At 41.0% G+C, this 24,935-nt stretch overlaps 2 protein-coding genes and 1 non-coding gene across 7 annotated transcripts in view; 2 read left to right on the top strand and 1 right to left on the bottom strand.

Moving 5' to 3' along the window:
* Positions 1-1,554: 1,554 nt before the first annotated feature.
* LOC133211746 (basic salivary proline-rich protein 4-like) lies at positions 1,555-2,373 on the bottom strand. Its single transcript, XM_061352328.1, has one exon. It carries the CDS (start codon positions 2,371-2,373, stop codon positions 1,555-1,557), a length of 819 nt encoding a protein of 272 aa, XP_061208312.1.
* RC3H2 (ring finger and CCCH-type domains 2) overlaps positions 1,690-24,935 on the top strand; it is a 28,982-nt gene continuing 5,736 nt past the window's right edge. Inside the window, exons 1-20 of one of the 5 annotated variants that reach the window (XM_061352532.1) lie at positions 1,690-1,775; positions 9,966-10,262; positions 11,661-11,778; positions 12,222-12,455; positions 13,041-13,216; positions 14,246-14,446; positions 14,849-14,981; positions 15,232-15,350; positions 15,702-15,814; positions 16,422-16,730; positions 17,485-17,699; positions 18,155-18,582; positions 19,008-19,178; positions 20,301-20,456; positions 21,162-21,375; positions 21,533-21,617; positions 22,153-22,234; positions 22,627-22,761; positions 23,301-23,408; positions 24,469-24,617. In XM_061352532.1, coding sequence (XP_061208516.1) covers positions 10,032-10,262; positions 11,661-11,778; positions 12,222-12,455; positions 13,041-13,216; positions 14,246-14,446; positions 14,849-14,981; positions 15,232-15,350; positions 15,702-15,814; positions 16,422-16,730; positions 17,485-17,699; positions 18,155-18,582; positions 19,008-19,178; positions 20,301-20,456; positions 21,162-21,375; positions 21,533-21,617; positions 22,153-22,234; positions 22,627-22,761; positions 23,301-23,408; positions 24,469-24,617 — 3,377 coding nt within the window. In that variant the 5' untranslated portion in view covers positions 1,690-1,775; positions 9,966-10,031. Of the gene's footprint in view, positions 1,776-2,164; positions 2,301-7,152; positions 10,263-11,660; positions 11,779-12,221; positions 12,456-13,040; positions 13,217-14,245; positions 14,447-14,848; positions 14,982-15,231; positions 15,351-15,701; positions 15,815-16,421; positions 16,731-17,484; positions 17,700-18,154; positions 18,583-19,007; positions 19,179-20,300; positions 20,457-21,161; positions 21,376-21,532; positions 21,618-22,152; positions 22,235-22,626; positions 22,762-23,300; positions 23,409-24,468; positions 24,618-24,935 lie in introns of those variants that run through there. The other 4 variants (XM_061352533.1, XM_061352531.1, XM_061352535.1 and 1 more) reach the window with 4 other exon arrangements.
* Positions 14,647-14,760, top strand: LOC133212039 (small nucleolar RNA SNORD90). The gene has a single exon (XR_009725359.1). It is a non-coding gene; the product is annotated as a small nucleolar RNA SNORD90 (small nucleolar RNA).

Below are 24,935 nucleotides of genomic sequence, written 5' to 3'. Positions count from 1 at the left end.
TTCAACTAGAGGAATTATGACAATTAAAAGGTTTGGGAGTCATCTACAGTGCGATCACCTGACGTTTTGCAATCAAAAATGCATTTTAGCACTGTGTTCTGTTTGCATTTATGATTCTGTCACTGCTTACAGCCTTCTGACCCTGTGGTTGCTATTTCCTTGCTTTTCACAGAATATCATTAATTTTTGGTTCCTAATTGCATATAAATTAAGTCTAATTTTCAAAAGCATGCTGAGACCCATGCTTGTCATTACTATATTTACAGATGTTAACTTGGGTGTAGGTACAAGTTTGTATGTATCTTTACATTTGTGTCTGCAGACTTTGTTACTTAAAATAAACTCCTTCATCCTTGGAAGAGGTCATAAAACAAGGAAAAAGTTAACTTCCCTTCCCCCATCCTTTTTACATTGGGCTTCTATCACTGTAGTTCAGTAAATAAATGTATTGTGCATTCATAGGACAGATTTGGTTCAACTGTGCTGAGATTTGTTCCGTTAATACTTATTTTTTGGAGGTGTATGGTTATCATTCAGAAGATCATGCCTTGGTTTTTGTTTGACTGATTTTGATGGGCGCATACATAGGTACTTCCCTGTGTGTCCAAGGAGGAAACAGGCTGGTCTTTTGAAGTGCATCTTACATGGGAGCAGGAACATGCATTGTTTTGGTCTGCTGTTGTATTGCATGTAAACACGGGAGAGTTGTGTTGTGCGATGGGCCAACAGCATGTTCTGTTCAGTGGCTCGAGTGTCTTGGTGAGCTTTGTGAACAAAACCCGAGTTTGTGCACGTTCCTGTTAAAGGTGTTTCCTCTCCTTGTCCATCCATGTAACCACTCATATTGCCATAGTACAATAAATGAAATACAAACAAGATGCCGTTTCAGAAATACATATACTTTCTTATAATCGTGGCTAAATAATTACCTGTGTACTTTGGTGTTTAGAATTTTGTTTGCTGTGGCGAGTTGTAAACAAAATACGTTGTTCAAGTCATGGTCATTTAGTAACGGGGTTTTCTGTCCTTCAGAAGAGTCAGGCTGACCTATTTCTTCTTATAGAACGCTTGCTCCTCGGCAATCACAACTCTGCACCTCCTCGGCTCTGGTTAACGACCCTGGTTTGATCTTTGCGAGTGACCAGAGGAGCGAGGTGCCTGTTCCTGTGGGGAAGCACCAACCGGGCGCTTTCCCTCATGCCGGTCCTGAGGTTGCCTCACCTCCTGGGGGGGCATCAGGACAGCCGACGTGCGCCAGAGACGTCCTCCAAGCCCCTCATCCCTCTTAGCGCTAATAATAATGAAGTTATTAATTAGAATATAAAATAAATGACCGACAGTGTCAGTGAAAACCGAGCTCTCACAGCGCTGAGGCGCCACTCAGATGAGGCGCGCCACAAGGGGGCGCTGACGCCGGCGTCTTCCGCCGCTCTACTATGCTATCTCTATGGTTTCCGCTTTCCCATGGCGGCGGCGAACGTCTACCGTCACGTCTGTGCCTCCGTCTCGATGGTTAGTTCCCCCAAGCCCGGCTCCCACAATGCGCCGCGGCGGTCACGCGCGGGGCGGTGGCGGGCGTGGCGCGGCGCTGCCGTTGCGCTCGCTGGGTCTCGCGAGAGGGGGCGTGGCGGCGCTCCCGGCTGTCAGCGCGATGAGGCGGCGCCGCCGAGGCCCCCGCCGTTGCCCCCGCCGCTCCGCGCCGCGCTGCCCGCCCCATGGCGTGTGAGAGGCCGGGGCCGCCGCCTGCTCCCGGCCCCGCCGCCCGCGCCTCGCAGGTAGGAGCGGGCTCGGCGGGGGCGGCCGGCGCGGGGGACGCGGTGACCCGGCGGGGCCCCGCCCGCACACCCCCCCCGCTTCTCCCTCCGTCCCTTCCTCCTTTTTCCCCCGCCTCCCGGTGCCCTGCAGGGTCCCGGCACTGCGGAATCCGGGCGGGGGAGCGGGGCCAGGCCTCGCCCGCCGAGCGCGGCCTGTCAGCGCCGCCGCCCCGCTGCGGCGCGGGGGAGGGGGCTGCCGGCTGCTTTCCCCCCGTCTGTCGCCGCTAGGCCGCTGGGCCAGCCGGGGGCGCGGGGCAGCCATTTGGTGGTGGTGGCTCCGGAATGACGGCGGGCGCAGGTGCGCGGTCGGCGACTGCTGACAGCGGCCTGGCGGAGGGGGGCGAGGGGAGCGGCTGGGCCGCTCTGCGCCCGCACCGGAGGGCTTGAGGCCGGGAGGTTCTCGGTTACGGCGCCGGCAGTACCAGGCGGCCTGTGCCGTGGTGTCCTGCGGAGAGCTGCACCGGCGTCCGCAGCGGCCCTGCTCAGGTGGAGCTCTGCTTCGGGGTAATGGTGGAGGAGAGTCACGGTGGAAAACGGGCCTTAGGACTGCGCCTGTCATGTCACGTTTGAAGTGTCTTAGAAACCCAAAACAACTGATCCGGAAGAGCGTGTCTTGGCTCTGCTGGTGCGCTGAGAGCTTTAAGTTAAGCGCAGGAAGCATTAAGAGAGGGCAACGGTGTGGTTGGAGAGTGATGAGCTCTCGGTTACAAGGCTCGGACTGGGGTGACACCCAAGTGAGGGTAAATGATGACAAAGTTTAAGCTGCCAGCCAGGGAAATTTCTGATTTCAGTCTGTTTTGCTTTAAGTTCAAACCTAGGGTTTGTCGGGTTAAGTTATAGTTCCTGTAGCTCCTCCTGTGATTGTTCTTTCATGCCCACTGCAGCTATATCAGAATGTTGAAGCAAAAATTAAACCCAGCCCTTCATATGACAAGCGTGAAAACGTGTAATTGGGGCAGAAAAGGTCTTGTTTTAAATGAGGACCAGCACGTACAACTATAGCTCTTCTTAACCAAAATACCGCAATTTGACCTTTGCTCTGTGTTAAACGTCTGTGGAAATTCTGGAAATTGGGGCTTCTGTTGCTTGTATAAATATTATTCCATGAAACACAGAATGCTTCATTTTTGTAATCAATCACTTCCCAAGACCTGCGTGCCTTTCTAATGAGCTGCTTGGTTCTGCAATGTAAGCAAAGCTTTCCACAAGAACAGGTTTCTTATTAACTTCTGGTCCTGTCTTGTTTGAGGTCATGGCTATTTCTCTCCAAAATATTAAATTCCTGCAGTTCTAATGTCAGTGCTTGAGATAACTTGAAATTAAGCCCTCATCTTGAGTGTTGATCTCCTTCAATTAAAGCATTGTTGGTTTACAGGAGATAGATTGTTTATAGCATCCAGAGGGTAACAGCTGCCAGCATTTGTCTTCTTAGGTGTGCGTTACTTTAGGTTTGGTCAGGTTTTGCTTAGCTCTTAATGGGATGAACAGAAGTGATTTCCTCCCTGACTGGACAATTCTAGTGGAAGGAAAAATCTGTATGCATAAGCCTGCTGAAGTATTCTGTACACTCTAAGGTTTTCTGACTCCTATGGAACCTTCTGTTTTCTCATGCATATCTCAGAATGGAATTAGTATTTCATTAAAATGATTTGGAAAATGTGAGAATATGGAATATCTCCTTTGCAAAACATAGTTTCAAAAGGAAAAACCTCATTGGGAGCTAAGCCATAGGTGAGGATCCTTATTCTCTGAAAGTATTAATGGAGAGTGAGGAATCCTTCACTGATCTCCCCTTGAAGTAATTGTGTCAATATAGATCTGCTTAGAAAATTACTCCCTTTCTCTGCCTTCAGTGTAAGCTCAGCTGAGTTCTTTTGGTGGCAAAGGAAATGTTTCGTTTATTTGCCCTTCAGTTAGTCCTGAAAAGTCAATAATGTTACAGGAGCTGAACTGGTATCAGGCAAGGACAAGCTCTCCTTTCAGTGACACCTACGAAACACAAAAAAAGCCCACAGTGGCATTACATAAGTATACAGGAAACTTAAAATCTAGTAACAGATTCCTGCTGGCAACACTTGGAACAGGAAAGAGCAGGTGTGAGCTGTTGGGGATACACTGACTCTAGTGTTGATGTGGGGGAGATTTACCTCTGAACCCAGTGAACTTGGGTGGTCGCTGAGCCACCATGAACTTCAATCTGTGTTAGTGAACTGTGCCCCCATTCATAAGGATTTATTCTTCAGCCACATGTTCTAGGGAGACAGAGTGGATCTGGACTTCAGTTTTGTAGGAAGATAGCAAGTGAAGCGTCCTGTAGGTGATTTGGCATATATTTATATATTTGGCGTACATAAATACATATGTTTGGGCAGACATATATATTTAGGACAGGAGGTAATGGAATGAAGCTGCCTCGGGGAAGTTCAGACTGAACATTAGGAAAAGGCTTTTTGCTGGTGGGGTGGCTGGTCCATGGAACAGGCTCCCCAGGGAAGTGGTCATGGCACCAAGCCTGTCAGAGTTCAAGGAATGTCTAGATGATGCTCTTGGCCATATGGTTTAGATTTAGGTAGTCCTGCAAGGAGCAGGGTATTGGATTCAATGATCCTTATGGGTCCCTTCCAACTTGAGATATTCTGTGATTCTGGCATGTTACCAAGATTTCTTGATGATAACTTTTCTGTAATTTAAACTGGAACAGTAGATACTTTGAGTAGTATTAGTGTTTAGTGAAAATATCGCATTGGAATACTGTCTTTAATGGTCATGAAAAATTCTACTTTATATATAGAATTTGCACGTGATACACAGGTTTACATGTGACAGATATTATGGAATGTAGAAATAAGCAAGTCTGCTCTGTAAAGAGGATTTATTTTCATTTCAAGCCGTCATAGCTGAATGATGCAAAGCTATTATGGGGTGGCCCTTTTCTAAGCTTTTAATGAAGCTAGGTTTTTAGAGCTGTTGATGGTGGCTCTTGAAGAGAAATGAGTAAAAGATTCTACCGTTTCAGAGAATAATAGCGATCATTTGATTACGTGGACACCAAGTTTTTGACCCAGTCAGGATGTTTTCAGAACTACATAACTTAGGAAGGAAGGTTTGAACAAGCTACCTCCTCGCAGTGCAAACAAATGATTAACCTGCATAAATGGAGTCACTTAAAAAAAGGGAAAGAAAATACCATGATCTGTGCAGTCAACATTAGGAGCAAGTCAATATCAAGGGCTAAAAATCAATTGGGTTCTGAGATTTAGGTGTAAATCCACAATGAGATTGTACTTGGACTACCTTAATTTGTGAAAATGATGTGTAATTTCACTAGTTATTCAAGGTTTTCCTTCATCTTTAGAGAAGAGTTTCCTTTGTTCAGTGACAGAATTATCCCATGTCATGTTCTAGTACAAGCTCTGCTTATTAGACTTCGCTTTGCCTGTGTCCCACAAGGGACCTGATTGGAGTAGGCCTGAGCAGCTCCCCCTTAGGTCTGCAAGAAGGCTGCTTCTGTTCAGACGTGGCTGCTGGTGGTACTGCTGCTTCTCTTTTTGCCTAGGCTAAGGGGGAAGTGCGTTCAAGTTTTCAACCTTGAAAAGGAATGAAACTTGTGTGCATCACTTTTTGTACATGTCCTGACTCCAGGCAATGCGGAGCTTTGAAGGGGATTGATCCCTGCCTTGTGTTGAACCTGTTTCCCTTTGAAGAGAAGAAAGTGTTCTTAGGCTGAGCCTCATGCTCACCATGTTACGTAGGATCTGGGGCATGTAGTTGCTGAAGAGGCACCAAAATGTTTTGTTCCTTGCTGAAAGAACTATCCCTAGGTTGGATTGAATAATTGATTAATAAATATGAACAAAAGGTCTTTAAAAATGCAGCAAAATCCAAGGCTTCTGCTTGGGTAGCTGAAGATGAGGCTGCAGTTGTCTTTGAATATTCAGTCCTTTCATGGAATAGCTTCAAGGGGAGGGACTGAACTTGCCCCATCTCTAAACATGTGTTTGCATTCTTCTCTGTAAGATGAAAAGATGGGTGAAAAGTATTCAGAAGTAATTGAATTTGTATATCTTAGTGTGGGTGAGAAATGAAACTGAATGAAGACGGAAGGCGACACCAGCATCACTAACTAAAGAAAACCCTTTCCCTGTTTTGGTATAAGGTTGTTGAACTCCTGAGGTTGATAACGTCTGGTGTGGAGATCTCCTTCTAGTGTTAGGCCTCTAAGCCCTGGATAAAAGGAAACTAAGATAAAGCATTGTCATGAGTTGCTAATTAGCCAGTGCAGGCAGTGTTCAGTCCAATGCTGGCTCAGACTCCTACTGTGAGGTTCTGAAACCTGTCCTTGCCTTGCTTAATGAATTGGTACCAAATTCAGGAGGCCAAGAGCCAGACATCCAGCACTGCTCTTCACAGACCAAGCCCTTTGTGTTTAAAGGTTTGTTGGAATTCCTGCAGATTTGTGTCGTGTCTCTACCTTCCAAATAGCCCTTTATTATATCTGAACAAAATGTGATATTTGTTGGCTGGTGCTGTGTGCCGATAGATCAGAGAAGCAGACAGACAGTAACTGCTGAGCCTGGTGCTGTGGCCTTTCCCGAGACGTGTGAATTGGAAGTTTTTCCAGATACCATTTTTCATGGAATGTATGCAGATTTCAGACATGATGCAACTCAAATCACATCTGCAGAAAAGTGGTCCAGGGGTCCGGAGGTTCGTGTGGGAGAGGAGCAGACTAATAGAACAGCATGGTCACCTAAGCTTGGTTTCTTAAGGAAATCAGGATTAAACAATATTTATTGTCCAAAAGTTGTTGAGTAACTACAATGGCTTTAATTAGTTGTAGAGAATGACGTAGGATTAGGTAGCTAAAAGCTAATGTAGAATAAGAACATCTCAATCTTACAGCTTCCATCCATTGTAAATGGTAAGGCTGTTCGAGGGAGGTTTGGGGGCTTCACCTTTCCTTCTTTCTGCCCCACCTCCCAGATTCATCAAATATTCTTCTGGTCTCAAATCATGAGAGAATCAGTCATTTACCACTGTTACCCCACTCCATTGCAGCCAGCCCTGCAGTGGGCATACAGTGTTGCTGTATTAGAAACAGAAATTTACTCCACTGCAATAGTTTTTATCTGTCGTGTAACCTCGGAACTTGGGCTCGTGTGTTTTCCAGTTTATCACATGAAGTATTGCTTCTAAATGCAGTAGTGTAAAATTTATTGTAACTATGCTATCTAAAGAGCTTTCAATCAAAATTCACCATTACCTTGTATGTTTGGCCAGTTTCTGTGTCAGCCATTTTCTTGGGTTTTGGGTTAGTTGATGGTTTGTTGTTTTTTTTTGCAGAGCGCTACTACAAACCCAAAATGATTTCTACTTCACCCTCTTTGCTACATTCTCTCCTCCCTGTGTTTGCTCAGTTTAGAGCACTGGCTCAATTTGTACTTCAAGAGGACATCCCTGGAATACGCTGCTTCTGACAAGGAGCAGGAATCTATTAAACATTGGACTTACGCTTTTTGGAGGAGCTGACATGATAATGAGGAGACGGGAGATTGTTTCTTAACACACTGGAGCACAGGAGTGGCAGGAGAACTGGCAGGCTTAATAGAGTATGGAGCCTCCTTTTGCATATGGCTGCTGGAAGTTTTAGGAATTGAGAGCTCTCCTCAGCTGTTTGCTGATTTAATTAGATTTCTTCCTGTCAAGAAATCTGAAGGACAACACATGCTTAGTGGAATCTGTCATTTATGGGGATGAAATATCCACAGATAGATCTTTAAATTCAGTGGTGCACACTGGAAGAATCTGCTGAGTTAGTTTCTATGCTGGTCAGGAAAACAAACAACTCTATTTTAAAAGCCTGTCAGTAGAAAGGTGGCTGTTTCTTGTGAGTATCTCTGGAAACTGAATGTGGGGACTGTCTGAGAGCAGAGATTGCTGCATTGGAGGTAATTACTGAGCAGTGTGGAAACAGAGACTGGTTTTTAGCTTGTTAGTGACGTACCAGCAACTGAGCTGGTGTGGACTGGCCTTTCCTTCAACTTTTCGCTGTGTGAGTCATGGCAGTAGCACACTTCCTGAGTTGTCCAGTTTGTGCTGCTACCTGTGTGGCACAGCCAGGTGGAAGGACACTGGTCTGGTTCCTGGGTCAGCAGTAGTATTGGTGTTGTTAGCTTGATGCTGGCAAAAAGCTTTAAGGGAAGTGTTTGCTGCAAGTTCACGCTACCGTTCTGTGCCTCTCTTGTCCTGCTGTTCTGGTAGGGAAGCTGGAGTGGATGTGCTGAAGGAAATGGTGGGATTCTTCGTAGAGGAATTAAAATCTTTCTAGGCATGTTGACTCATTGTTTGCTTTTGCTATTATTTGTTTTGCTTTTGAATTTCCTTCCTTTCAAGACACATGTAGTAATAGAGTAAAGAGGGCTGCAGTTTTTTCCTGCCTGCAAGAGCTTTGATTGTGCTTTCCTAGAAGTTGGGTGAAAATCAGTTTTGTGTAATGCATGTGAATATTCTGGCTTATGTTGAAAGTGTTGCCTCAGCAGTTTGGTTTGGAAGGGATCAGTTCAACTTCCAGTTTGTTGTGTTTTGCACTTACTATGGGAATTCATTCTGGGGGGAAAATCACTGCATAATATTGAAAAGCTTGCTGAGATAAGGACATCTTGTACAACTATCCTGTTACTTAAAGGGCACTGAATGTTCATAGTACTAAATAGCGTTTCTAAACAGATGGTTCTAATTAACATAAAATACATCCACAGATAGAGTCTATTTGGTGTCCTCATAATGATTTCAATGGTCCAATACTTTAGCATTCATTAAACTGTAGCACAACCAACAATGGAATTGCAGCAGAGTTACTGGATTCAAACTGGAGAGAAGAGCTCAGCTTCCTCAAAGCAATTACTTTTTTTCCATCATTGGAGGAAAAAAACTAGGATGTTAAACATGTAATTATAGCATTTGTGTGTTTGCATTTCTAACAAGCTGCTAGGAGAAGCTTGTTCATAGCCTTGAAGTGAACTAACTGGTCTCCAGGTTGCATAGAAAAGTCAACATCATTGCACATTGCAGCGAAGGGTGGGGCTGCTCAGCTCGTAGATGGAGCTGTGGATTTCAGTCTGCATGATGTGAACGGTTTCGATGAACTACTTAGGCCTGTTATCTCTACCAAGAACTTAAGTTATATAAGGTGGGATGTCCTTCAGAACAATTTCTATAAATCCATGTTTTCTTTGGAACACATTTATGTAAACAGTTTTCAAGGCACTACTGCACAGCGTGAGGTGTTTCAAGACTTAATAGCAAGCCAGGTGAAATTACTGCTTGCCTTACTGTAAGCTTTGTCCCAAATACCTGGAATTTCAACACAACGGAGATTTTCTCGCTGTGAGTTTGTGGAAGTGAAGTTGCAGTCCTGTGTAAGGTAGAGATGTGAAAAGCAAAACTGAATACAGCAGTCTCTGCCCTTGAGCACTTCAATGGGTTCTTGGGAGAAAAGGGGAAGTAACACAAGAGAATCATAAAACTAAAATCTAACCTCTTATTCTTTTAGTGTTTTCTTGTGGTTCTTAGCTTTTGCGAATTGATTTGTCTTTTACAGAAAGAAAGGCAAAGCTGTGTTTAATTTGGTGTCTGATGAAGTCAGAATAGGCTCTGCAGAAGGGAGGCATTGCTCTGTTTCAAATGGAAATAACGTTTGACTGCCCCTCCCAAAAACATACACAAATTCTGTGTTTTCTCTGGGTAGAATGGCCAGGCCCATTCTACAACCAGGGAGTGCTGTCAGGGTTTTGAAAACTCAGTCAGATGAGATAGTGCGAGATGGTTACTGTGATTCATACTTTTACGTGTTCTGTGCCAATAAAGGTCTTCCTCTTCCTACACTAAAGATGTATTTAATCCTGTGAGAAGAACTTTAATGTCATTTGTTGTGAATAGGTTCAACTTGCAGTCTGCATCAGTTCAGTTCATGAGCCCATTTTGGTACATTTATTAAGCTAACGTGAGGTTGGGGTTTTTGATTACTTCAGTATAAGGTTTTGGGTTTCTTCTGTAAAATACTGCAATGGTGGTTTGTTTATTTCTTAATGAAAAAAAATCATTCTAAATTACCAGAAAGCATGTTTTAAATACTCTGTTATTCACTTACAGCTGCCAAAACATAGTACAGAGAAATAATGGTCTGCTAGCCTGCTAAACAAGAGTCCAGCTTCCACAATGCCTGTGCAGGCAGCTCAGTGGACAGAATTTCTGTCCTGCCCAATCTGCTACAACGAGTTTGATGAGAATGTGCACAAACCCATCAGCTTAGGTTGCTCTCACACTGTCTGTAAGACCTGCCTGAACAAGCTCCATCGCAAGGCATGTCCTTTCGACCAGACTGCCATCAACACGGACATCGATGTTCTTCCTGTAAACTTTGCACTCCTCCAGCTAGTTGGAGCCCAGGTATGATTTAAGCAGCACTTTGGTTTGCCACTTTGTGTTATTACCATTAATATGCCAGTTGCAGTATGGGTCCTGGTCTTTTTCCCTCATTTTAGCCTTAAAAAATCGGTAAGACACAAACTTTGTTATATTTAGAAGTCCAAACCATTTGCAGAACCATCCTCATAAAATGTAGCCATTGTAAGCTGAATCCTGGTTTAAAAAGGCTCTTGAACTGTGACTGGAGAAAAAAAAAACCATTACAAAATAGTTCTGTCACAACTGTCATTAGAAAAGTGAACCTACAGATCGCACTCATTCATCGTATGCTTGCAAGGGGTCTGGTTTCTGCATGTCACATGTTCAAAAGTAGCTCACTCTTCAACCAGCTTTCAGAAGTGTGTCTTATTTGGGTTTTTGAAGTATGCAGGATGATGGGTTTCCAGTTGTGTTTTCAGACACTAGCTAATCAGGCCAGGAACATTCCCTGCACTGTCTTGTAGCAGTGGCAAAACAGTGATTATATAATCAGTACTGTGCCTTACAGAGACTAAATAAGTCTGCTCAGCTTCTGCTGGGTCATATGCTTTAAGATATTATTCTTCCTGTAACATCTGGGCATTTTAAGTAACATAAGAAACAGTAAGAAGATACTTTTTACATGGCTTTTAATTGCTTATGGCATGCATGCCTCGACAGGGCTATTGGTAGTAACACTGTATCAAAGTGGTTTTGTTTCTTAAGTTCACAGGTTCCTTTCATTTTTTCATTTCTAACTTTGTGTCAGATCGCAGCCTTGATCTTACAACAGTTATTTTCCTTGTCTTCTAACTTCTTGCACTGTCTTTCAAACAATTTAATGTTTTGTGACTTATACTCCCTCTGTTCTCGCTGTCTGACCTTGTTCCTCTGGGTTTTTTCCAGCAAGTGAGGTTTGCTAGTTCTCCTTGAAGATTTCAGCGTGCCCAAATTATGCTTAAATGATTTTTTTAGCTTTGCTTTTGATTTTTTTCATATTATTTTCTTGCCTGTTTGTTTTATAACTTCTCTTGTGTCTCTGTAGTAAATCATGCTGATCTCTTACACTGATCATCCTGTCAAATCTTGTGTTCTTCATTCATCTTTTAAGTACCTTCTCATTAGACCTCCATTATTGTTTTCTATCCTACTTATGTTCTTAACACGTTGAGTACTTACAAAAATAATCATTTCATCACCCCCACCCTTATCTTGATCCCTTTTTGTTATTCTTTACTACATTCTCCATACCTTTGGTGGGTCCCGTATCCCACTTCTCTAAAAAGCAGTGTAAATCTGCAGTGTTACATTTTAATAGTAGCAATGTTGGTGCTGTCAAAGGCATATCAGGTAGCCTGGTATGTATAATTATTCTCTTTCCTCCCCATTGCATTTTCTTAGGTACCTGATCATCAGACAGTAAAGTTGAGTAATGTGGGAGAGAACAAACATTATGAAGTAGCAAAGAAATGTGTTGAGGATTTGGCACTCTACTTAAAGCCATTAAGTGGAGGGAAAGGTGAGTCTCTGCTGAAGAGTGGAATTTTGATGAAGCTTTCTTTGAACAGCACTGTGTTTTCAGCACTGATTTTAGACATCAAATGGATAATCCTCTCATTTTTGTGATAAAGTTTCCTGTATGGCTTTGAAAGCTTGTTCACACTTGTGGCACTTGGTTTTTTTAGAATTTAAGTTCACGAGATACTCTTTTTTTATTTAGTAGTACTACTTTGAGGCTAACTTTGTACTAAAGCTGAACTTTCCTTAAAGGATGGGCTTGATTTCCATGTAAGACTTTAAAACCCTTTTTGATAACACAGAGTTGCTGAAGAGAAGGCAAGATACCTGTGACTAGTGTCCAGGTCCTAAAGAAAGACACTTATTACTACACCTTTTTGTCTTATACAGATACATTTGTATGGATAAAAGTGATAGTTTGCCTTTTCTCCCTTCCTTTTGAAGGTGTTGCAAGCTTGAATCAGAGTGCACTGAGCCGTCCAATGCAAAGGAAGCTTGTGACGCTGGTGAACTGTCAGCTGGTGGAGGAAGAGGGTCGGGTCAGAGCTATGAGAGCAGCTCGATCACTGGGAGAGAGAACTGTCACAGAACTGATCTTGCAGCACCAAAATCCTCAGCAGCTTTCTGCCAATCTTTGGGCTGCTGTCAGGGCACGAGGATGCCAGTTTCTAGGACCAGGTAAGGTCCCTGTACAGCCTGCAGCAGAGTATATTCAGCTGTACCTTGTTATAACAAGTTGCAGCATACTTTAATCTTGAAGTTTTTAATGATTATGTTTATAACTTTGATAGAAACAGCAAATTCTTTGAGTGCTGCTGAAGCATGCACAGAAATGAGAAGGAAATTATGTTTAAACTGAAATTAGTCCTCTTTTTATTCCAGTAACTGATGTTAGCATTCCTGCACACTGTCCCTGTATTTATGTTCTAGTTCCATGTTGTAGCATTGATAAGACACTACAGAATTACAAAGGCTGCATGATTGCACAGTGGAATAAAATATAGAACCTGCACTACTGATGTGTTTATTACTGAAAATTAGTCATAGCTTTTTGTTTGCTGTGCTTTGAGTGCTTCTAAATACTACTTCTAAATCAGCAAACTTCTTAAAATGCTTACAAAGCTTTTTTCTTATGATTAGGGAAATAAAAAATAATAAGGAATTACATTCGAGATGATTCAGATGCCTGCTTATCATGTTAATATATGATAGCCTTGCTGATTTCTGGCAATGTGTTTCATCTTTTATTCTTGTGTGTTAAAGCTATGCAAGAGGAGGCACTGAAACTTGTATTACTGGCACTGGAAGATGGCTCTGCACTCTCAAGAAAAGTTTTGGTACTTTTTGTTGTGCAAAGGCTAGAACCAAGATTTCCTCAGGCCTCTAAAACAAGCATTGGTCATGTTGTGCAGCTACTGTATAGAGCATCTTGCTTTAAGGTAAAATACCAATGTTTGAAGTTCGTTACTGTGCATTAGTGCAGCTCCAGAGAGCCTGACCTAGGATTAGTGTCTTTCACCTGTGAAATGTTACATAAATTCATTTTCTACACATTTAAATAGTACAGACTGTAATCAGTTTCTACACATTTAAATAGTACAGACTATGAGATGTTTATCTAGAGCTGTCATGAAGTAGTAGTTTGATATTTAAAACTCCCTGCAAAAGGAACAAATGTAGTACTGGGAAATTCCCTGGCCCCACCATCAGGTGTGAGAGAGGGACACCAGACAGAGATTGCTCTCAGCCTGAGCTCCAGCCTTGTGTTCCGACATATTTGTCACTCTCTAGCCTTTCTTTTGCCTGTATCTGGCCACTTCACACTGAAGAGGTTCTTTATTTTTGATACATAAGGGTGGCTTGTTTAAACTGAATATTCTCAACTCTTTATATCTGGAGAAGAATGAAAAGTTAATTCCATGGGTCTTTGTTCCGTTTTGAATCACAATTAAAAACATGATTATCACAACATCATTAAACATTAACGAGACCTGTTGCTCTCATTTATGACAAATACCTTCCCTAACCTAAGAGTTTTACTTAACTTTTACACTGGGCTTTCAGTTAAATATTCTAATTTTAAAATGTCAGTATCTTAAAATTGTCCTTTTTATTAAGTTGCTTCTAGAGGCTTTCCTGTTTCTTTAAGTCATCTTTTAATACTGTGTAGCAAAAACTACTAGTAGAATTACTAAATATGTAACTGTGACTTAAGCAATCTGATTACTTTGTAGTTGGAAGTAACAAGTTGCTGTAGCTTTGCATCAGTGATCCTGTAGAAACTTGAAGAGCTGGTGCATCTGCTTGTGCACTGCTGGCTATGAGGCTGAATATGTGGAAAAGAACCAAAGTATATGCTGAATATACAAACCCAATACTTTTGTGATTTGTGCTGTATAACTCTTTTTCTAATGGACTTGGAGATTTTTTTGTTAAAGGAAGAGTATTTAATTATTCCTGTTTATTAGGTCACTAAAAGGGATGAAGACTCTTCTCTGATGCAGCTTAAAGAAGAGTTTCGGAGTTATGAGGCTTTGCGGAGAGAACATGATGCCCAAATTGTTCACATTGCCATGGAAGCAGGACTTCGAATATCACCAGAACAATGGTCTTCTCTTCTGTATGGTGACTTGGCACATAAATCACACATGCAATCCATTATTGACAAGGTTTGTCAAAGGCATGATTTTAGTATCTTTGTAGGATTAGGTTAGACTATTAAATGTTGTACCAAAAATCTCAAGAAATGCTTGAGTTAACTTTTTGTCTTTAGTTATATAAAATATTAATTAAACTAGAATGAAAGGGGTTTTCCCACTACAGCGTCTTCTTCACATGAAGGCATTTTGATGTTCAGTACTTTAAGACTAATTCCCTTTTATGTGTCTTATGATGAAGCTTCATAGGGCAGATTCTGAGATGAGAAATAAAATTTCTCTCCACTGATACTCTCTATATGCCATCTGAAGACACTACATAATGCGTTTAGAAACCAGTGTAATGAAAATCTTTCTCAGATCAGTAGTTCATGGTTGTAAGATGCAGCACACTAATGCTTGCTTTGTTTTCAGCTCCAATCTCCAGAGTCTTTTGCAAAGAGTGTACAAGAATTGACAATTGTCTTGCAGCGCACGGGAGATCCTGCAAACTTAAACAGGCTGAGGCCTCATTTAGAGCTCCTGGCAAACATAGATCCAAACCCAGGTATGCAAATGAAGCTTTTTAAACATTCTTTTGATGTTTCTTTTATATAACAATGAAAATTATTAAGATAACTTCCATTCCTTGTTTATGAAATTCCTATCTATTACTATATAATAAACTCTTCTTCAGGGCTCTCTGAGTTCTGTCCTAGTACTTGGTGTTTTGAAGTACTAGAAGAGTTGCCTCTTCTTATTTATGTTACTACTGGAATTATTGTCAGAATGACAAGCTTGCTTTTAATGATTTTTAGATGCAGCATCTCCAACATGGGAGCAGCTGGAAAATGCAATGGTTGCTGTAAAGACTGTGGTACATGGACTAGTGGATTTCATTCAGAATTACAGTAGAAAAGGCCATGAAACTCCACAGGTAACTATTTATGACTTAATGTACATTTACTGAATGATGTAACTTTGAGAAGTTACTATTGCTTTGAAACATTTATGGCCTTGTCTGTGGAATAATTGATGGAGTACTGCATTCAGGTTTTGAGAACTTAACATTTCTAAATACGGAATGCAGCAGAGCTTGCTATAGTGAGATCCATATGATGGTGTAGTGTTTACCCCATCAGCAAGATGTTTCCTTAATTTTCTGATTAAAGATGCAAAATGTAAAATCAGTTTGAATGTGGCTTGTGTATTTTAAGTCTGCTTTTATAGGAATTGTCTGCTGGGTTGTAAAAGGAATGTCTGGTGGTTTGATTTTGTCTTTGTACAGCCACAACCAAATAGCAAATATAAAACAAGTATGTGCCGAGACCTTCGACAGCAAGGGGGATGTCCAAGAGGAACAAACTGTACATTTGCTCATTCTCAGGAAGAGCTCGAAAAGTGAGTCTGGGAGATTTTCTTCTTCTTTTCATTTTTTTTTCTTCTTTTTAATTTAAATCCAAGAATCTCCATAGAATTTTGAAAACAGTTTCTTCTCTCCATTTATTCATTTGGAAGGATTTGTGAATCCCGTGAAGTCATAACTTTATATAAAATTGAAACTACAATAAAGCCTGCAAGCTAATTCCAGTTTTATTTTCTTTTTACCCCACATAAAGTAAACTTTCCTGTCCTGAACTCTAGGCTCAGGGTCTGTCAGGAATTGCTTATGTCAACTACAAGGTGGAGAATGTTAATTACATTTTAAGGAATAAAGTGAGTTATTTCAACGTGTGCGTTCTTGAAACTGTTTTCACCCAAAAGCATTTGCCAAGAACTGCAGAAGTGGATCTTCTAAGAGGAGAGGTGATTTTCTGTTATAGGTGAAGATGTTGATGTTCAGTTTGCAGATTGTTGAAAACGGGAACCATGTTTTGGAGTCTTGTGATTTTGTTCCTACCACATTCCTCTCAATCCCTTCCTTTTGCTAGTTTTACAGATACATTAAAATTCGTAATAAGCACTTTTAAAATCTTCTTTTGTCTGTTTTACATGTGCTTGTTTATAGATACCGCTTGAGGAACAAAAAAATCAGTGCAACAGTGAGAACATTCCCCCTTCTAAATAAAGTTGGCGTAAATAGCACCGTCTCAACCACAACAGGAAACGTAATTTCTGTCATAGGAAGCCCTGAAGCAACAGGGAAGATGGTGCCAAGTACTAACGGAATAGCTAATCTGGAAAGTGGGGTTCCCCAGTTGATCCCTCGCTGTGCAGACACCTCCTTGAGAGCTTTGGAGAACACCAAGAAGGGAGGGAAGACTGGAGCCAATGGCCAGAATGTTTCTGGGTCCCCTACAGAATCACTACCTGAAAAGTAGGTACCCTTTATTCATAAAGATAACTAAGCACAACATTTTGCTTGTGGATTATCATGGAGTTTGTGGTGGCAAGCAATACATGCTGAATTCTGGTCCTGGCTTGCTGTTGTTGGTGCTCACTGACTGCAGACTTGTGTAAGATATACCGCAGTGCAGGTATAGTTACACACAGTCTGTGGACTCAAGCTGTCAGAGCCAGCATCAGTTGTTTTAGCTGTTGAATACTCCCATCCCATAGGGATGAAATGGTCAATCTCTCAATTTATCTTTTATTCTGTTATTCTCAGTCTTGTATCTTGCTTACTGTTGGGTTATGTCATACAAATAAAACAAAATCTTTGCATTCAAAATCTGACATTTCCTGAAACCAGGAAGGGTGCACACAGTGCACCTTAACACTTCCTTAATAATCTTGGAAACCTCCTAGTTCTGGGGTTTGCCTTTAAAACTTTTTAGATACTTCCCCAGGAAGGCCTTGAGGCTCTAAACAGCTTTTCAAAGCTTTTGTCTTTACTACAGTGCACTTACAAGTGGTATGTAAGCTTCTGGTTATATATCAAAACGTTTATATCCACTTTTGAGTTCTCTTAGATGGAAGTCTAAGATGTAGGATCATTTTGGGGTGTGAGAAACAAAATTCCAGAGGAAATTACATAGCCCAAATTTGCACATTACATGGGAGTGTACATGGAGAGATGACTAACAAATAAGTCAAGATCTGCCTAATGATTTCTTGGTAATCCTTTTCAGTAAAATTGGTTCTCCACCCAAGACTCCTGTAAGCCAGGCAGCAGCTACCTCAGCTGGTCCTCCTAATATTGGAACAGAAGTTAATTCTGTGCCTCCAAAATCCAGCCCGTTTGTTCCCAGAGTACCTGTCTACCCTCCACATTCTGATAACGTTCAATATTTCCAAGATCCCCGGACTCAGCTATCATATGAAGTTCCACAGTACCCACAGACAGGTGAGTGAGATGAGCACTGAATCACAAACAGCTCTGAACCTTTCTGTAGATAAGCCTGAATTCTGAGAAATAACTTTTATCTCAATGTTTTATGTTTGTTTTGTTAATGTCAGATGAACTTAATGGAATACTAATCTGGTCATTTTAACCTCCTGTGTAAAGAACTGTGTAGGATGCTGTCTTTTCAGTTACATATGGTACATATGTTATACCATAGTACATAGGCGCAATGGCAATTGGGTCAAGGTGGAAAAGGGTCAGCGCATCATCTCCAAATACAGTTGTCATATGTGAAATTAGCATTCCACAGGAAAACAATAGGGCCAGTAACAGGTTTGTAAAGTGTGACTCTTCATTCTCTAAAGGTACTTATTAACAATATTTACAGTTTTAGGTGGTGTTAAATTGTGGGTCATTTGTGGTTACATTAAATATGCCTTTTTCCAATTTTTAAGGATATTATCCACCACCTCCAACAGTACCAGCTGGTGTGGCTCCTTGTGTTCCTCGCTTTGTGAGGTCCAATAACGTTCCAGAATCCTCCCTCCCACCTGCTTCCGTGCCATATGCCGATCATTACAGTACATTTCCCCCTCGAGATCGACTGAATTCTCCTTACCAACCTCCTCCTCCGCAGCCGTATGGACCAGTTCCTCCTGTCCCTTCTGGAATGTATGCTCCAGTTTATGACAGCAGGCGCATCTGGCGCCCACAGATGTACCCACGAGATGATATTATTAGGAGCAATTCTTTACCTCCCATGGATGTGATGCACTCATCTGTCTATCAGACATCATTACGTGAGAGATACAACTCTTTGGATGGGTATTACTCTGTGGCTTGTCAACCTCCAAACGAACAGAGGACTGTGCCTTTACCAAGGGTAAGTGAGCCAGAAAGGGAAAGAGGTAGCCTTGGCTCTGAAGGCCATTACTGCAAAGTTGGCAAATAGTCATCATAGATGTCTTATCTTTATTTGGGATTACAGTAATCAACATGGGACCTGGACAAAGCTCTGGGGTTTTTATCCATGATAAAATGGGTTGTAAAATAGACTGATCTGCATTAGGATGAGAGCCCCTCTGCCTCTCTAGTTCCCATGCATGTTGCTTGAATTAATTACATATTTAATATTTGAGCTGCTATATGGGCAAGGTCCTCCTCCAGATCCTTGTGAAATTCTTCAAGTGGTATCAGTGCAAGGTTAAAGACCCAAGGGAATCTGAGGGTCCAGGTGTGTCCTTGGCAGGTATTTGCCTTTTGATTATAGTATGATCAGGTATGCAGTCGTATATTTGTTGTTGCTAGGAGCCTTGTGGTCATTTGAAGACTGGTTATGAAGAGCAGTTAAGACGGAAGCCGGAGCAATGGGCACAGTACCACACTCAGAAAACTCCTCTGGTGTCGTCAACCCTTCCTATGGCAACACCATCTCCAACACCACCTTCTCCTCTCTTCAGCGTAGATTTCAGCACAGAGGTGGGAAGCCAAAGGACTTCTTTATCTTCCCTTCCTGTTTAAGATGTCAGTCAATAGTTCTAGTAAAGGTTTTCCACCTACTACTTGTTGCTCATAAAATTAAATCTTCTAGCAAAAGGAAAGTAATATCTATTAACAAATACATTCAATTTGATATTAATGTGATGCTGAACATGATTGTGGGGAAAAAAGGTCAAGAAATGAAGTGATTCAGTTTGCCCTCACTGAAGGAAATGTAATGTTACTGAATTAGCACTGTGAGCCTCCAGGTTTTTGTGTAGGGAGCAGTTGTTTTCTACTAAGAAGGACCTTCCTTTTCATACTCCAGATGGCATTACAAGGTGATGAATAGACTGAATCAAGCTGGGAATGCTTGTCAAGTCCCAGAGAATACATAACTTTTAAAAGTAGCAAAGGGCATTGGTAGAACATTGTGTACTTTTAAGTTCTGTACATGGAACTGAGCAAATAGAAACAGTGTGATTTTGGTGGGGGGGAAATAGATCTTGTGATATTTACTTTGTGTACTTCTAATGTGTAAATTAAACCTATCCAAGAAACTAGTTTGAGAACTACTGTGCCAAGCCCTCTTTGCTGTGGTTTGACAATTCTATTGACCATATTTGAGGTGTTAGACTCTGATTATTCAGAAAAAAGTCTTGAGAAGCAGGAGTACCTGAAGTCCCTTGTGGGTGCGCTCAAGGTAGATCAGGATATATATAGCCCTTTTCATCCAAGTTGAAGGGTTCAAAGTCGTATTTCTATCTGCGACTGGCTTACACATTAAAGGAAAATGCATGGCTTCCTCTCAGTTTAATTACTGTAGGTGGTTTGCCTGAAGCAACCTGCCACTAGCATGTGAGGCTGAAATCAGTGTCACTGTCTTGGCAGTCCAGGCAGTTATTTGTAGTGGCAAAGCTTGCTCTTCTTTGACAGCTGTCACCTGCACTGGTTTAAATGAGTCAAAAATGGGTTATGTTGTCCCTAAGTCAAGTCTTGAATACGGCTAGAACTCCATGATTGACTTCTGAAATAATTTAACAGCAGTAAATGTCTTTTCTTATTTTAAGACTGAATTCCCTGGTTTTATTATTCACTGCTTATTTATTCCCTTTTCCATAGTTCTCAGAAAATGTCAGTGATTTGAGTGGAACTAAATTTGAGGAAGACCATCTCTCTCACTATTCACCGTGGTCTTGTGGCACTATTGGCTCTTGTATAAATGCTATCGACTCAGAGCCCAAGGATGTGATTGCCAATTCAAATGCCGTGTTAATGGTAGGGGTTTTCTGCATGTTACCTCATTAGTGTTATAATACTCACATGCTGAAGTGTCTTCTGCTTGGTTAAACAAGGCTTCTTTTAAAAGTTGGTAGCTTCTATTCTTAGTATTTTGAATCAGTTCTGCCCATTTGAGGTTGTTCGGAATGTCTTCTCCCAGTTTTGTAAATAAACTGTGTATGTACTTCAGTGACAGAATGTAGTGCCATGAGAGGGGGAAAAAAGCTATCTGTGAAAATAGGTACAAAAAATAGGTAGTATGAATTGTGGAATGCAGGTCACCTCTGGAGGTGTAAGAGCTCATGCTTTTTGGAGACTTCCTGCTATGTAGTGTGGCAGGTTGCCTTTATATTCTATGAAGCAGGTGTAATCAAGTCTCATCTCAAGCCTTCTTTGATACTGCCTCTTTCAAGTGCAGGAAGGGTGCTGGTGGATCTTTAAGCATACTGGAACTTTTTCTGCCTGGAAACACAAGCTTGGAAAGGCAAAATTACTTCTTCTAGAAATGGTGGTAGCTTTCTTGTGGTCAGTTTGCCATTAAAGGGCAATAATAGTTAAATCGTGGAGGCCCATCTTGGCTCTCTAGTTGGACAGATTTACAGCATGGTATTCAGGAACAATAATCAGAAAGTTACTGGCCAACTGAAGAACCTGAATAAGCTCAAGTGAGTCCATGTATCTTTTTATCTCCTAAATATGTAGGATTTGGACAGCGGAGATGTTAAAAGGAGAGTGCATTTATTTGAAACTCAGAGAAGGGCAAAGGAAGAAGATCCTATAATCCCATTCAGCGACGGACCGATCATCTCCAAGTGGGGTGCAATCTCCAGGTCATCCCGCACAGGTTATCACACAACAGATCCTATTCAGGCCACTGCTTCCCAAGGAAGTGCTACTAAACCCATCAGTGTATCAGGTACAAGTATAAGCTTTGTATAACAGTGTAGCATACATCATGAGCATTTCATCCCCTTCATGCTTACTACAGCAGTGAAGATTCAAAGAGCTACAATATCTGTATAACCCATTTGAAGAACAGAGAGGATAATGAATTGTGTCTTCATTTGTTACAGATTATGTCCCTTATGTCAATGCTGTTGACTCAAGATGGAGTGCCTATGGCTCAGATTCTGCTTCATCAGCACGTTATGCAGAACGGTATGGACTGTTTTCTGTGTTCTGTTAAAAGAATTGTCTATACCTTAGTGTTCTTCAAAATCCTGAATCTGGCGGGGAAAAAATCTGGAACTATTAATAGATGTTCTTAATTTTAAAGTAAAAATTAAAGTAAAATGTTTTCTATCAAGTATAAGGCCTTGGAAAAACTAGGTTAAAGCTTATGTAGTCTTTAATACTTAATGCAGCTAATAATACCCCATTACTAGCAACATATCCCTTGAGAGACCTAGTCAGAGAACTGGAGTCAGGTACTGCCAAGCTGTCATGTCAAAATCTGCAATCTCGAGTTGCTTCTCAAGTTTTCTTGCCACATTTTACCCATATGTAAAATAAGGATGTTTGTTTTGTATAACATCTTGGGGTATTGTGAGCCCCAATGAATGTGAAGAGTGCATTATCTTAGTCATAGAGTTTCTGTCCAAAAATCTAACACTGATAGATGAATGAAGTTTATGGGGCCTTTGATTTAGAGAACTTGTTTTTAATTCCTAGTTTTGCCTTCTTTCTCTTGAAGGGACAGGTTCATAGTTGCAGATTTGTCTGGTCACCGAAAGCATTCCAGCACTGGAGATCTATTGAGTATTGAATTACAGCAGGTAAGATGAGAAATTATATCATGTGTTTTTAATAATTAAAACAAAAGTGATTTAGTAAAGTGATTTTAAATTGGTTTTCTTAGTGTCGCCTACAGAAAATAGTATATAGTATAATTGATAGAATGACCAATAAAGGTTAACTGGGTGCCAGTCCTGCAGTGCTTAGTATGATGCATAAAGACTGCTAGCATGAGCTGTTCCACTGACATTAGCAAGGCCATTTTGGGGAGAAACTGATGAGCCTGATAACCTGTCAGCAAATGCAGAACAAAATAAATGCATTGAAGGAAAACATAGTTATCCATCTACCAGGGGAACTGTTCCTTTGGTAGGCTGGTTTATTTTGCCATTTGACAATACATGGTTGGTAACTAATACGTTTCTTTCCATAGGCCAAAAGTAACTCATTATTACTTCAGAGAGAGGCGAATGCACTAGCCATGCAACAGAAGTGGAATTCTCTAGATGAAGGCAGTCGTCTTACCTTAAATCTTTTAAGCAAGGAAATTGATTTGAGGAATGGTGAGGTAAAGAAAGGGGTAATTGGGATGAAACAAATTTCTGAGGTTTTGTGTATATACATAAGTGCATGCATTTCAGCCAACACCTAAAAATAGTTTTATCATTCCCAAATATTTGTAACACATTCTTTGCAAGTTAAGTCGCTGTTGTTGTTGTCTGGTTATTTCCCTGAGATCGGGTAGGTGCATCTTCAGGGCTGCTGCTCCATTTACAAAATGGGAAGAGTGTGACAAACCATTTTCATGCAGTCTTTACTTTCCATTCTGTTGTACATGTTAGAAACATAAACATTGTGTCAGTGGACTCCTACAGACTTCTCTGCCCCAGAATTCATTTTATCTCTCTGTTTCAGTACTTTAATGTGATTAGATTTAGTTTTGCCCCTATTTTGTCTATGCTCAAAGTTCTATTTGTGTTAGTCTCTTGTGTTTAGAAATGTTGTGTCCTAGAAATGCATCTGATGTTTTCACTGTAATACTTGAGTTTTGTATGGAGCAGGTGAAAAGCCAGCTTGATATTACAGACCATATTCTCTTTTTTTCAGACTGATTATACTGAAGACTGTGCAGACACAAAGCCAGATCGAGACATTGAATTGGAGCTGTCAGCCCTGGATACAGATGAACCTGATGGGCAAGGTGAACAAATAGAAGTAAGTACAGAAATATGTGCATCTAAAGAGGTCACTGGGTCCTTTCATTAGTTACTGGGAAACTTTTACAATTTCTATGTGAATTAGTAGATGACTTTGATAGAAGAATCTTGTGTTTGGTCTTTGTAGTGATAGCAAACGCTTGCCTTATTTGAACACTAGGGGTCTCGCTGAGATACCTGACAGTTAATACTACCAAGTTGAAAACAGCTCGGTGTGTTGTCACAGCTTTCAGCTTTTTGCTCTTCGATAACATTAGTAATGGGGAGTCTGCCCTTTCCCCTTCCCCTCCAGTGCTGAAACTGTAGTTAAGAATGGTTTATGTTTAAGTGTGATCATTTAACTTAAACTTTATGCTTACCTGGGTTGTAACAGTAATTTAATTGTAACCCAGTGTTCTTTTGTTTTCACTACTACTTCATTGTTTGTTTGTAATGTAACTGGTGCATCTGCCCCAGTTTCTTCTATGTAATTTTTTCCTTTTGCTGTGCAGTAGTAAAATATTCTGGAGTTCGTTCCATACATTAGGATCAATTGCCCTTTTTTAAAGCATTAGATTAAGGTTCTTATCTGGAACATATCCCATAACACATTCAATACCGACTTACAGTACTGGTGACAGCTTTTGTTTGCTCTGCCTGAGGTTTGTGAAGCAGTGGTATTTTTTATTGTGTATTTTTTTGTTAACCATCCTGCCACTTGATTTTGTGAATCACCACTATGTGGATGGAAGGATCTTTCTCTTCAGCCTTACCTCTATCTGTGATTATTGAAACAGCTCTCACTTTACTGCCTCCTTCCTATCTCACCTGATAAGCCATTTTTTAGCAACTGATGTTTAAACTGATGTGTACCATCGTCTTTCACTGCAGTCTTTGAAAGATTGTTTTTTCCTTTTCCCTATAGTAAAATAATGTAGACATTGCAAAGTATGAAATAAAAACAAGGAGTCTTTTGATGAGGCTCTTGTTTCTATCAGTTTTATGTAGTGGAACTTATTAAAAAAAAATTAAAGCTGGTTGTGACAGTGTTGATGGTTATTTCTCCTTTTCCTCTCTAGGAGATTCTGGATATACAACTAGGTATTAGTTCTCAAGATGATCAGCTGCTCAATGGGACAACCGTAGAGAATGGACATCTGCTAAAGCAGCACCAGAAAGAATCTATGGAACAGAAGAGACAAAGTTTAGGTGAAGACCTTGTGATTCTGTGAGTGTTAGACAAAACAGCAGTGTCTGCCAGTTTTAGACAAACAGCAGCATCAGAATAGGTGAAGCATGGTTGTTTATGGATGAACTACGTACCTACTCAGACTTGGATTAGACACCTGCATTGTGTATACATGGTGAAGTGAGAAGAACCTGTTAAGAAATAGAATTAGGTCATAGATACAAAAGTCACAGGATGGCACCATTGTTCATATGCATTGTTGTAATCATATACACTGAAACGTGTCACAGCTGTTAAAAATACCTTTCACATTCAGTAAGCAAAAAAATGCAAAAGTATTTTTATAGTTAACAGAAA

The sequence above is a fragment of the Neopsephotus bourkii genome, unplaced genomic scaffold (genome assembly GCF_033783945.1).
Source record: "Neopsephotus bourkii isolate Nb327-2 ecotype Australia unplaced genomic scaffold, CSIRO-AGI_Nbou_v1 NB_659, whole genome shotgun sequence".
Taxonomy (NCBI): domain Eukaryota; kingdom Metazoa; phylum Chordata; class Aves; order Psittaciformes; family Psittacidae; genus Neopsephotus; species Neopsephotus bourkii.
The sequence above is the reverse complement of the archived record's forward strand: the minus strand, read 5'-3'. Positions and strand labels throughout refer to the sequence as shown.

Excerpts from the sequence above, each read along its gene's own strand:
- LOC133211746 (XM_061352328.1), bottom strand. The coding sequence starts at position 2,373 with ATGACAGGCGCAGTCCTAAGGCCCGTTTTCCACCGTGACTCTCCTCCA.